The sequence below is a fragment of the Mixophyes fleayi genome, chromosome 11, assembly GCF_038048845.1.
Source record: "Mixophyes fleayi isolate aMixFle1 chromosome 11, aMixFle1.hap1, whole genome shotgun sequence".
Lineage (NCBI taxonomy): Eukaryota > Metazoa > Chordata > Amphibia > Anura > Limnodynastidae > Mixophyes > Mixophyes fleayi.
The window spans coordinates 21690817-21704157 of record NC_134412.1 but is presented as its reverse complement, the minus strand read 5'-3'; the positions used below and the strand labels follow the sequence as shown (position 1 = coordinate 21704157).

General features: G+C 41.3%; 1 protein-coding gene across 3 annotated transcripts in view; it reads right to left on the bottom strand.

Moving 5' to 3' along the window:
- Window positions 1–12186, bottom strand: part of TBC1D17 (TBC1 domain family member 17) — a 35201-nt gene extending 23015 nt beyond the window's left edge. For all 3 annotated transcript variants that reach the window (XM_075190470.1, XM_075190472.1, XM_075190471.1), the window contains exons 1-4: window positions 12109–12186; window positions 9592–9690; window positions 5605–5679; window positions 2308–2425 (exon numbers count right to left, since the gene is read on the bottom strand). In XM_075190470.1, the coding sequence (XP_075046571.1) occupies window positions 2308–2425; window positions 5605–5679; window positions 9592–9690; window positions 12109–12129 (313 nt within the window). In that variant the 5' untranslated portion in view covers window positions 12130–12186. The remainder of the gene's footprint in view (window positions 1–2307; window positions 2426–5604; window positions 5680–9591; window positions 9691–12108) is intronic.
- Between the last annotated feature and the right edge of the window lie 1155 nt (window positions 12187–13341).

Here is a 13341-nt window from a genome sequence, read left to right as displayed (position 1 = left end):
TTGATTGCACGCTGTTCCAAAAAGTTGTGCAAACAGTACCCGACTATAATCCGAATTAAAGCTTGACGCGTTTCATTACCGTTCTGAAATTTCTTCAGAAGCTAAGTTCACCTGTCCCGTACTGCTTTCTAAAAGGGACGTAGTTGCCAATTAGGTGAATTTATTAATTAAGCAAAACTTAGGTTCCAATTTCTGTAGCCACCCCTGTTACTATGTAGACTGACTTGTCCTGTCACATTACAGGATCTCATCGGATACTCTTTGCACAATTTCTTGGAACAGTTAACTATTGTTTCTGTATGTTCATCGAGAGATCGATATCTATCCTTCCAGTCGAGACGTATAGCCTTGAACTTAATATGGAGACGTAGTTGTTTGGAGCTGTTGGCCACAGTAAGACCGCAACACCTCATTGAAAAAAATCTGACAATTGAGTTTTAATTATTTACCCCTGGAATTGTGAGAATATTTGATGTCTAAAAGTGGAAGATTTTTTTTTATCAAACTCATCATCATCATTTATTTATATAGCGCCACTAATTCCGCAGCGCTGTACAGAGAACCCATTCACATCAGTCCCTGCCCCATTGGAGCTTACAGTCTAAATTCCCTAATATAGACACACACTCACACACAGACACTAGGGTCAATTTTTGATAGCAGCCAATTAACCTACCAGTATGTTTTTGGAGTGTGGGAGGAAACCGGAGCACCCGGAGGAAACCCACGCAAACACAGGGAGAACATACAAACTCCACACAGATAAGGCCATGGTCGGGAATTGAACGCATGACCCCAGCGCTGTGAGGCAGAAGTGCTAACCACTAGGCCACTGTGCTGCCCAACTCGAGATATAAACATACTGAAACTGTGTTTCGTTACACAGCGCACATGTAGAAATGGCTATATCATTAGGGTCAATCTACAAGTATATATTGGATTATATTTCATATGGGATCAAAAGTCCTGCAGGTATTACAGCATTTAGTGTTCTCTGTACAAAATTGTATCCTAATTAATGTATTTATTGTGCTTTGATTATATTGTGGGTAACTTTACGCTAGGTATTAAAATCGGTTACTAGAGTAACTTGTTGTTTGGTGGATCTTCTTTTCTTCTTATATTGTTTATATTTTACTAGGGCTTCACAGAGCCCCTGATCTACAGCTGATCCAAACCAATCTAGTTCAATACAGCAATATTGGGTCGTTATTTTCGTGTTTTAAATACAGATTACAACAATGTTACTTCCATTTTTGAAAAACACTTTATCCAAATGTTACTGTATGAATAGATGGCTACTGGGGCAATGTACCAGTCTTGTTTTATTTCTCATAAACCAACGTTTCTGCCTTTACTTTCACAAAATATATGCAAATACATAAAAACAACAAACATACGGGGCCTGATTCTGCGCAAGTCCAGCTGCGCGTCGTATCTCGCGATAAATGGCTCTGGGCGTACTCAGAAACGGACCTTACGCCAGCGCACCCAACTGCATGCAATTCACCTCCGAACGCAAATTACATTTCTGACTGTGCATTTTATGTCCAATGCGCATTAAGAACATACTGATAAATGTATTACATGAAAAAAAAAAATTAAACATTTTTATTTTATGAACAATTTGTTTGACTTGCGCTCTGATAGGACTTTATACTGCGCATATACATGTGTGTATCTAGTACTGTCTTCTGTCTGTCTGTATATGGCAAGTAACGTATAGACATCATCATCATCACCATTTATTTATATAGCGCCACTGATTCCGCAGCGCTGTACAGAGACCTCACTCACATCAGTCCCTGCCCCATTGGAGCTTACAGTCTAAATTCCCTAATATAGACACACACTCACAGACAGACTCATACATACAGACAGACAGACAGAGAGGGAGGGAGACAGGTAGAGACTAGGGTCAATTTTGATAGCAGCCAATTAACCTACTAGTATGTTTTTTTGGATAGACAGAGTGTACTTCTACTCAAATTCAAACGTGTTTTGAGATCCGCTTGTATATGAATACGGCGGACGTGTGTACAAGTTACGTGCGATTTCTTCAATGCAAGTTGCGTTCACATTGCGATCGAAGGTGAATTGGTCCCAGTATGGTTTGTTTTCTTGCTTCCTCTCCTTACTGTAGCTAAAGAACACAAATGTAAACCCAGTGGAACATTTACTAAGAAGACGACCCTGCATCATCCCAGACAATCATCCTTCTGTGCCTCTACCAGTGTAAGGCGCATAGGCTTAACACTGAAACAAGTCCTACAATGGGGACACAAAGAGGTCTAGTGTAGTACCTACCTGACTCCTCTTGGGGGCGCACCTTGGTTCCCACTGTACTGATGACAGCCCAATCTGGCTCATAGCCGGGGTCAAACAATTCTTCCTCCGCCTGACATGTCACACTGCCTGGAGATTCCTGTTGAACAGGAGGCAAAAAGCACTATAAAAACCACCAATATATGACATAAAACGCTTGTTATAGATTCATAAACCTATAACACGAATCTACAGTAGCTACATTGTTTTCATGAAATGGCAACTTGGGTTGTGCCTGTTAATGCCCCCATACAAATTCAGCTCACGGGTCACTTTAAATGAACTACACAAGGGGCAACAACGCGGTTCAACGCAGCAATTATTGACCAAATTATAGAGACACTGCTCCAAGTATTGGACCTATACCACCAGCAACACCGACCGAAACTGATCGGCTTTCAAAGTAACAAGCTGTAGAATTCACTCAGCCAATCGATCGCCATGATCTGATTGTGTGTGGGGTCACCGCCCAAATAAACTAATCACACCCCCATATGACCCGATTGTTAAGTCTGAGTGAAGAACGACCTCATATAAAAAGTTATGTTATACGGAACATGTATATTTACTACAAATTGCTTTTTTTTTTTTCAATCATATTTTTAAGTGGACAGCACATTTAATGCAAAACTCACTACAGTTAACTCTTTTCTTGCCAGGAGTCAATTATATCTCAGCAAACATTATCATTTTTCACATACTCGCACTGTATTTGTGTATCCGTTTAAAAAAAAAAAAAAAATTCAAGGCAGATAAATCTTTTACTTGGTACCATAATCAAGTAGATATCTTTTTAGTTTACAGGCGTTTTACAGGATTGCGCTGTTTCATTCTTCCATTAACTAATTTATCAAAATTAATTCAACCAAGGAAAACGCAGCTTTTTGTTTTTTTCTTAAAACTTACTTACAGGGATAACATATATGAGTACTTTGTTGGAGGAATGTTTTGTGCAATGAAAAATTGTATATGTAAAAACATGAACATGTCTCCAACCCCCCCACACACACACACAATTTATTTATTTATGTTATTAAAAATATGACCATTTTATTTTTATTGGTTTGTTTTTTTACAAACTTTTATCTGACAAAACATAACTTAACATACAATGCTGTATGTTGGAATGTCATGTAAACGCACATTCTGATCTCTGATCCTGGGGGAGCCGTGGCAGAGACGATCTGGGTCTTACCAGTCACACCTATGCATTGTAGCACAGAAACTCCGACCACTCACAGAGGGCCTAATTCATTAAGGATCTTAACTTAAGAAACTTCTTATTTCAGTCTCCTGGACAAAACCATGTTACAATACAAGGGGTGCAAATTAGTTTTCTGTTTTGCACATAAGTTTAATACTGACTGTTTTTTCATGTAGCACACAAATATCAACTTTAAATTTCAGTGTACAAATAAGCTATCAAGTATTTGTGTGCTACATGAAAAAACAGTCAGTATTTAACTTATGTGCAAAACAGAATACTAATTTGCACCCCTTGCATTGTAACATGGTTTTGTCCAGGAGACTAAAATAAGAAGTTTCTCAAGTTAAGATCCTTAATGAATCAGGCCCTGAGCCCTGATTAAAGCATGAACCCCACACATGATTTTTGGATGAGTTTTGAATGATTTCTTTTGCTGCTGTTGGAAACCCAAATCTCATTGGTGTACACAAGCCCTATATTCTTTCCTGACACCCCCCTAACTGAAGATAAGAGCACTTGTACTTAAAAAAGAAGACATACGATTAAATAGCCATGGCTGGCCCATTAAGGAATTTTGTTCAAACAAATGAAAAAATAAATCCATAAGAATAAGAAAGATTATGATTATTTTGCTAGAGACAATGAGGATATATATGAAACCGGTTCTATAGGTAACTGTGTAGAAATGAAGGTCTTACCCATAGCAACCAACGCCAACACGTACTGCGTGCATGCCTATATTCTATAATCATAAATCTGGATCAGTGGCCTAGTGGTTAGCACTTCTGCCTCACAGCACTGGGGTCATGAGTTCAATTCCCGACCATGGCCTTATCTGTGTGGAGTTTGTATGTCCTCCCCGTGTTTGCGTGGGTTTCCTCCAGGTGCTCTGGTTTCCTCCCACACTCCAAAAACATACTGGTAGGTGAATTGGCTGCTATCAAAATTGATCCTAGTCTGTCTGTCTGTCTGTCTGTCTGTATGTATGCGTGTGTCTATATTAGGGAATTTAGACTGTAGGCTCCAATGGGGCAGGGACAGATGTGAGTTCTCTGTACAGCGCTGCGGAATTAGTGGCGCTATATAAATAAATGATGATGATGGTTACTAACGCAGTGTAGCCTACACAATGAGTGAAATGGGTAATACCTTTACATTCTCATCACATGTTGAGTGAAGCACCTGGTTTAACCCATTCCCTTCTGCAGAGCTAGGCAACGAAATCTAGGACACTTGAGGATGAATAGATCTCTCTATAAACCCCTGTTTGCAATATAAAAGCTACCAGCTATTATCCATTAGAAAATGTTCCTTGTAAGTCATTTTCCCCCTTAAAACAAATTCCTGATGTCAAGCAAAGAATATCCCTCCGATTTGTTCAGAAGAATTCCATGAATTTAGATAGATCAGTAACTGTATTCCTCTTACCGTGAACTAAAGATGCTCATTGACCCCGTGAAGTGGTTTTGGTTTTGGATCTGGATTAGCTTCGTGTTTTGGTTTTGGCAAAACGGCCCTCGTGTGTTTTGGTTTTGTATTTTTTAGAAAAAATCCTAAAATCACATAATTTTGCTCTTTTTTGGTTCCTACATTCTTATTAACCTCAATAACACTAATTGCAAGTCATTTGCAGTCAATTTAGACCACCCCACAGGTCACAATATTACTTTCATACACTTTTAGACAAATACTGCAGCGACCTGGCTGGATGGTAAGCGACAGAGCAATGACACAAACACACGGCAGTCCCTAGCACATCTAGGACACACTGGCACACAGCAGTGGCAAAAAAGAAAAATGGGGGTCCGCCCTCCCTCCCACCCCCGTGATGTTGGATTTTAGAAAGGAATCCAAAACTCGTGAGATCCTAAATCCGACGATGTAACAATGACATTTTGCCTCGTTTTTGATTCCGAGGGCGCACAACAGTACCGAGCCGACTCGGAACCCCTAAGTCCGGGTGTGTTCGGTTCTCGAGGAACCGAGCCCGCCCATCTCTACCGTGAATAGACAGTAACAGAACGCAATGCAGATACTGAAAGGCGTCTATAGGTAGCAAACATTCCCCTTACCTTCTTAGAATAATGAATCTGTGTAGATTCACCATCGTCTCCTATGGGCGTCCATTGCAGAAAAACATCCGAAGTCTGCGGGAGAAAACACACAGGATTTAATCTACAGCAGCTAGGAGCCTTTATTACACGTTTGTATGACATGATGTTCCGTTAAATGATATATTGTTGACTTTCTTGGCTTACGGAGAAATCTGATGTAACTTACTTGACTGCTAGCCCCAGAGAAACCTGGTGATCTTAGTCTCAGTTCTCTTCATACAGTACATGAAACTACAAAGTAACAGAGAGTCTTCTTTGTAGCGGATCTTAGCTTCATTTGTTTAACGATAGGATTTGCTATTAAATGTCCAAAAAATACTTCTGTCTGTCCATTAATAAATGTACATAATACAAGCCCTAGAAACTTGTATGAAATTAGGAAGCGTTGTTTCTTTCTTTTTAACTAGAGTGATATTTTACTGCTTTAATTAATGCATATCTACTTGCAATGTTCAACAGTTTGTCGTCAAAGGTGAAGCTAAATCACAGGAACCAAACTACCACTTCCACTATCAGACTTTCCTCCCCCAACTCTTTCTGTTGTGCTTTATTTCTACAAATGTCATCACTCCGTGAAAATGTACCTGGCTAAAAGCTGTCACAGGTCATTTCTATGGGTAAGACAAGTGACATTTCCGCCAAGATTGTTCTAAGGCATTCTCCACCTCCAGACAACTTTTACTTGCTGACTTCAACGTGCCCCCCTGGATCTATTGTACACGCGTTGCTTTATATTCCAGACTTATGTCTGTGCTTTTCATGATGTGCATTTATATCATCAGGCAGAGTTGTTTATTTGAATGTAACACACAAGTGAAATAAGATACAACTATAACCAATGCATACGGCACAGCAAAGCTGCATCATATCCAAGGGCAGAAGAACTAGAAAACATTCTGACCGATGAGAGGTAGAAAGATAAAGAAATGTTTTAGTAAAACTTGCAGTGGGCACGTACAAGCTAATACATGTAAGTAACCTCATTGTGCGCTGCCTCAGAGGGCAACACAGGCTTTTCTCAGTGTGGGTTTCAACTGTGTCTTTTGTTAACACTTTTGTATTGTGTGTATGTGCCTATATCAAATCTATTATATAGTACAATACAATTACAAAAGGATACTTTATTATTAGTATAACCATTTAATTTAGGTGGGCATGTGAGGGAATGGAGATCCAGGTGAGCAACAAAAGTCATTCCTGCCCATGTCCTGCAGCAGTAGACCTGGGAGGGCACCAAAGGTAGACGAGGGTTTAAATTACGGCCTGAAAAACTTTCCTGTCGGAGGCTTGGAATCAAATCACACAACTCAGTAATGCTCATCAAGCGCACTGGGCATGATGCCGGTAGCTGCTCTGTATATCTGATCCTCTGACGCCTCTGCCCAAGAGAGAGATGTGCCGTAAACCTGACAGGGTCCCCTCCTCTGCTGCACTGTAGGCTCCCAGAACCATCTCGCCACAGTCATCTAGGAAGCAGCGGAGGCCTTGGTAATACCTGCAGAGCAGACAACTTATAAAACTACTGTGATGTCTCAATGCAGACTAATAAAGCTCTGGACATGTAAAGTATGGAGTCTCTGCTCTCCGTCTCATTGGGAGATGGGAACAAGTTTGACAGCTATGACGGAAGGAGGAGGATCATAGGTGGGAGGTGCATGGAGGAAGGAAGTAGGGCCGTAGCCGGGAGGGGCATGGAGGAAGGAAGGAAGGAGGGCCGTAGCCGGGAGGTGCATGGAGGAAGGAAGGAAGGAGGGCCGTAGCCGGGAGGGGCATGGAGGAAGGAAGGAAGGAGGGCCGTAGTCGGGAGGGCCATGGAGGAAGGAAGGAGGGCCGTAGCCGGGAGGGCCATGGAGGAAGGAAGGAGGGCCGTAGCCGGGAGGGCCATGGAGGAAGGAAGGAGGGCCGTAGCCGGGAGGGCCATGGAGGAAGGAAGGAGTATTGTAGGCGGGAGGGATAAGGAGCAAAAATTGTAGGTGGGAAGGGCAAGGAGGGAGGATCATAAGCGGGAGGGGCATAAAGCAAGGAGGATCGTAGGTGGGAGGGTCATGAAGCAAGGAGGATCGTAGGTGGGAAGAGCTATCTCAGGTGTTGTGCTGAAGGAAACAAATAGTGCCTGTCACTGCATTTATCAAGGTATAAGCCTAATACTTCAACTCAACCTTTAAGGTTGTGTTCAGTGCCAACCTTTTCCTTACCAAGTACTTATTATCCATAAATATTTAAACTCCCCCCCCCCTCCCAAAAACAATGATTGTTATTTGAACAAAATTTCCCCTTTAGCATGTAGTGATTACACCTATTCTGAAAAAATTTAATTCTGACCCAAACTCTCTCAAATTACCTCCCCATCTCTCAGCTCCCATGCCCCTCCAAGCTTCCCGAGAGAATTGCCTACATTCGCCTCACACACTTTCTTACAGCAAACAACCTATTGGATCCTCTTCAGTCAGGCTTTCGCTATCAACACTCCACAGAGACTGCGCTGACCAAGGTTGTCAATGATTTGATCATAGCCAAAACTAAAGGTGATTACTGTCTTCTAATTCTCCTGGATCTCTCTGCTGCTTTTGACACTGTTGACCCCTCTTCTTCTTACAAACGCTATAATCCCTAAGTCTTGAAGACACTGTCCTATCCTGGTTCTCATCCTACCTATCCAATCGCTCTTTCAGTGTTAATTTCTCTGGATCCACCTCTGCTCGGCTTCCTATATCAGTAGGAGTACCACAAGGCTCAGTCCTAGGTCCTCTGCTATTCTCTATCTACACCACTTCTCTAGAAAAACTAATAAGCTCCTTTGGATTTCAATATCATCTCTATGCGGATGATACACAAATTTAAAGCCAACTTAAGTGAAAGTTATCTGGAGGTGGAAAACGCCTTAAAACAATCTATCCTCTCCTGATCTCTCACCATCTGTGTTGTCTCGCGTTACTGTCTTTCTGCCATTTCATCTTGGATGTCTTCTCGCCAACTCAAACTCAATCTTTCAAAAACAGAATTAATAATATTCCCACCCAAAAACAGAAGCTTCCTGCCTGACATTTCTATTTCTGTTGATAACACGACCATAAACCCCACACCACAAGCTCGCTGCCTAGGTGTAATCCTTGACTCACAACTATCCTTTGTTCCCCACATCGACTCTATATCTAAATCATGTTAAATACATCTAAAGGACATTTCCAGAATACGCACATATCTCACACAAGACACTGCAAAAACCTTTCATTCATGCACTCATCATCTCCTGCATCGACTATAGCAATTCCCTCCTTACTGGTCTTCCCAAAATCAGAATCAAACCCCTACAATCGTTTTTGCACGCAGAAGCTAGATTGAAGTGGGAAGTGTCTGCTTGTGTGATTAAGTCAATGAGGACAGGGCCTCACGTGACAAGCTGCGTCATAATATAAGGAGCAGATCAGAGGCTAATAGGAAGTCACAGATAGACTAAGTGGAAGGAGCAGGGTCCTCCATCAGTAGTAAGTTGTGGCTACTGTCAATTTAATACAAAAATATTGTAATGTCATATGAACCTCTTTAAGAAATGACATTATACATACAAATAAGAACAAATATATGTATATGCACCAACAATCATTAATAGTATCAACAGAGCGCTGCATTTATGAGATCTATTTGCTCCTGGACTCCGTTGATACTATTAATGATTGTTGATGCATATACATATATTTGTTCTTATTTGTTTTTACTGTCATTAAGCGTGTTGCCACGATAGTGCTCTCTATTTATTTTTTTAATTGTGCTGTTGTTGATTCATAAAAAGTCTGATTTGTATTCTATTTTCCATTATACATACAGCATGTTTCTTGTAAATATTGTATTCTCTACTATTACATGAACCTTATTTGGAATTACGATTACCAGTGTGATATGGTCTCTGATTCTGTCCACAGACACCAATGAAATAACCATATTTACCTTTTCAATAAGATGGATAACTCCGGGGATCATAGAGTCTTGATCATTCTGCCTTTTTGCGCTGGTATGTAAAAAGACACCAAGTTTTTCAAATACCACCTGAAAAAAAAAAAAGAAGAGATATCAAGCAATAAAACATCAGCAGTAGTCATAGTTCCCAATAATATGCCAGCAGTAGTAATAATGTCCCATATAGGCTTCACCTCGCCAGTACTGCTACTGTCTCTTCTAATCCCAATCCACCCTGTCCCTTCACTGGTAGTACTACAGACCTAGAGGTGATAAGTGATCCACATCAATGACCACGATGTGAGGACTGCACTGCTGGTTTCTGATTGGTCACTGTCAGTGGCCAATTAGAAATCAGTGACGTGTACCCATCATCATACAAAGTAAAGGCAGCATCCGACGGCACTTTAAGGAAACCGCTTGAATTCTAAAATTATAACTTCAGTCAGTGTTCCCCTTTCACTTTCATCTTATGCTGACTGAGGACAGAATTGCTTTAGAAGGTTGCAATTTTTGTGATCTTAAAATAAATGTTCTCAAGTGCCTTCACTGTCCACCTTACTCTTAATCCACTAGAAGACCTTTATCGTGCTCCAAATCCAGAAATCCTACACCATTTTGAGAGGTGGAAGTAGAGGGGAGGAAAAAAGAAAATACATCCCCCTTTACTGCTGACCCACTCAGCCACAACCTCTCTGACCATATGAGGAAAGCAGGTAGGGGGATGTACCCCACGAGTCGCGGTGGGTCACCAGCGTTTTTATGAGTGAGCATATTGCTCTACATATAACAAATAATTAAAAATGTGAATTGCAAAATAATTCATCCAGTAATCCTAAAACATTCAGAACAGTGCATATAGCCGTCACAAAATCTGCATTAACCTTTACAATTAGGAATGATCAGGAACCATTGTGTGGAATATTGTCAAACCCAAACTTTATAGATCGATTAAAAAAAAAAAAAAAGTCATGCTGGCTCCAACTGTGTCTGATTGACTCACACATTCCACAAGTTGCCCAGCCCTGATTTCAGTATATTACATCTTCTAACTTTATCTCTTCTAAAGTAATCAAACAGGACACACCAAATGACTAAAGACTTTTTTTTATATATATATTTCAGATATAATACCATGAGCAATATTCATTTCAGTTGTTTTGATGTTGTATTACATGTCATGAACATATTCACAAAACCATCTATTGTGTTTAGTGTACCTATAAAGTAAACACTGTTCTGATTTTACCATAAACATAGTAATCGTGAAGTTTACTGTCATATTTTATTGAGACAGCAGGGATAATAGAAATCATTTACACTGTCCTTGGTGATGGGATAATTTCTAACTCTAAAGTTAATAATTAGTTTTGGAACTGCGGTATCTGGGTGCGGCTTTAAACTCACATTTTGAGTGTATTCTCCTCCACTCTGATCACCTCTTCCCACTCTAGAATCCAAGACTTCTCCCGTGCTGCACCCCTTCACTGGAACGACCTCCCTCGCTCCATTCGTCTCTCACCCAATCTGTGCTCCTTCAAGCGGGCACTTAAAACTCACCTGTTCCTTAAGGCCTACCAACCATCCACTTAACCACTCACCCTTCTGTTTCTCCCCTGGCTCCTTTCCTCTCTCCCCGTTGCTTCACTGGCTCCCTTTTGTGCCTGACTTTGTTTACCCTCCCTTAGGATGTAAGCTCGAATGAGCAGGGCCCTCTTCCCTCCTGTCTCCATACCTGTTCTTCTGCTCCGTCTCTACTGTATCTGCCTGCTTGGAGTTTCTGAAGTACTGGTACTTTGTGTTTATTGTCCTGTACTGTTTTACCCTGTATAGTCTGTTTGTACCATGTTCGGCGCTGCGGAAACCTTGTGGCGCCTAACAAATAAACGATAATAATAATAATAATAATATATTTTTGTGACACTACCTATGTTTAGGGGCCCAACTCTATTATTCTTAAACATTTTGGCAACTCCAATGGTTTTAAATAAGGAAGAACGAATACTGCTTGGGGCTCTCCTGTGATGGATACCAGTGCAGATACACAGAAACAGCTGTCAGCACACTGTCTGCCAGGTCTGGCCATCCTGAGTCTCACCAGGTGATTTTAAACTACAAGCCCCAGCATGCTTTGCCAGGTGATAGCTAACCAAAAGCTGGCAAGGTATGCTGGGACTTGTAGTTTCCCAAACAGCTAGAGAGCCACAGGTTGCCCAGACGTGCTGTATGCTAGTAGTAAAACCATTTTTTTCCTGGACTTTACCATCAATACACATTTCCATCAGGCAAATTAGACACTAGGCCAGGAGAAGTCACAAGACACCCAGTCACCTGATTATTAATAGCAGCTTGCACGGCGCCACCTAGCGGCAGCTATAAGCTTTGCCGCCAAGCTTCTTCCCCAGAAGATAAATGGATGCTAATCTATACCGAGTCCCGTACACAACACAACCCCAACATCCTGGGCCCTCCCCGGCCGGTGGAACGACCCCCAGATCGCCGGCTCACCTTGTAAGCATCTGACTCCATGACCAACCACTTCCAAAACTTCCGCGTACCCTACGTCACTTCCGCCCCCAGTAACAGGCGTGCTCCTTGCGTCACCATAGCGACAGCCCCGCCCCTTTGACGCTTCTCCCTTGTTATGTGGTTGTCCCACCATGTAGAATCTACATCATCTACATAGTAGATGGAGAAAGCGGAGTCACCGCAGTACAGAGGCTCTAATATTACTTTCCTAATTAATATCAAATCGGTGCAAAATTAATAAACTTTGTTGGAATTTTCACATTTTTCCCTTGAACTCGGTTAATCTTATATTGATAGATGTTAATGGTTGTCAGGTGCTGGATGGCAAGTTTTAGCCATGGGGGTGAGACCTGCCCCTCCTATTAGCAGCATATTAGGAACATTTTCAAAGAAAAAAATGCAGGTAGCCCAGTGACCTAGCAGATGCTACCCAGCCCAGCCTGGTTGTGGATTATAGTTAGTAAACATTGTACCCACTTTGAACACAGTATTATTATTACCATTTATTTATATAGCGCCACTAATTCTGCAGCACTGTACAGAGAACTCACTCACATCAGTCCCTGCCCCATTGGGGCTTACAGTCTAAATTCCCTAACATATACATACAGAGACAGACACAAAGACTAGGGTCAACTTTTTAGCAGCCAATTAACCTACCAGTATGTTTTTGGAGAGTGGGAGGAAACCAGAGCACCCGGAGGAAACTCACGCAAATACGGCAAGAACATACAAACTCCTCACAGATAAAGCCATGGTCGGGAATTAAACTCGACCCCAGTGCTGTAAGGCAGAAGTGCTAACCACTAAGCCACCGTGCTGCCCTAACACAGTAGTGTTTGCAGTGGAAATTTTTTATTTTTGTTTTAAAAAAAGTAAAATACTTTATAATTTATTATTTAAACACATTTAAAAACACAAATTTTAAAGAGAGTGGCGAACCTGGAATGCAATTGGCGAACCTCAAGAGCGTTCGTCGAACTGAGAATATCGAAAGTGAATGGAGAGCTTGAATCACAAGATTTGACTCAGGGGTCGGTCAACTGGTGATTTTACCAGGAACATGTTCATGACCATCGAACCATTGAAAATTCAATTGAATCTGAGAGCTGGAGAGTTTTGAGGATCTCTAAGCAACAGCTGTTGTGGAACTACCAGTTTCACAAGGAAGAACAGCTACATGTTGCTTAATAACTGAAAAGAGCCGCTGTA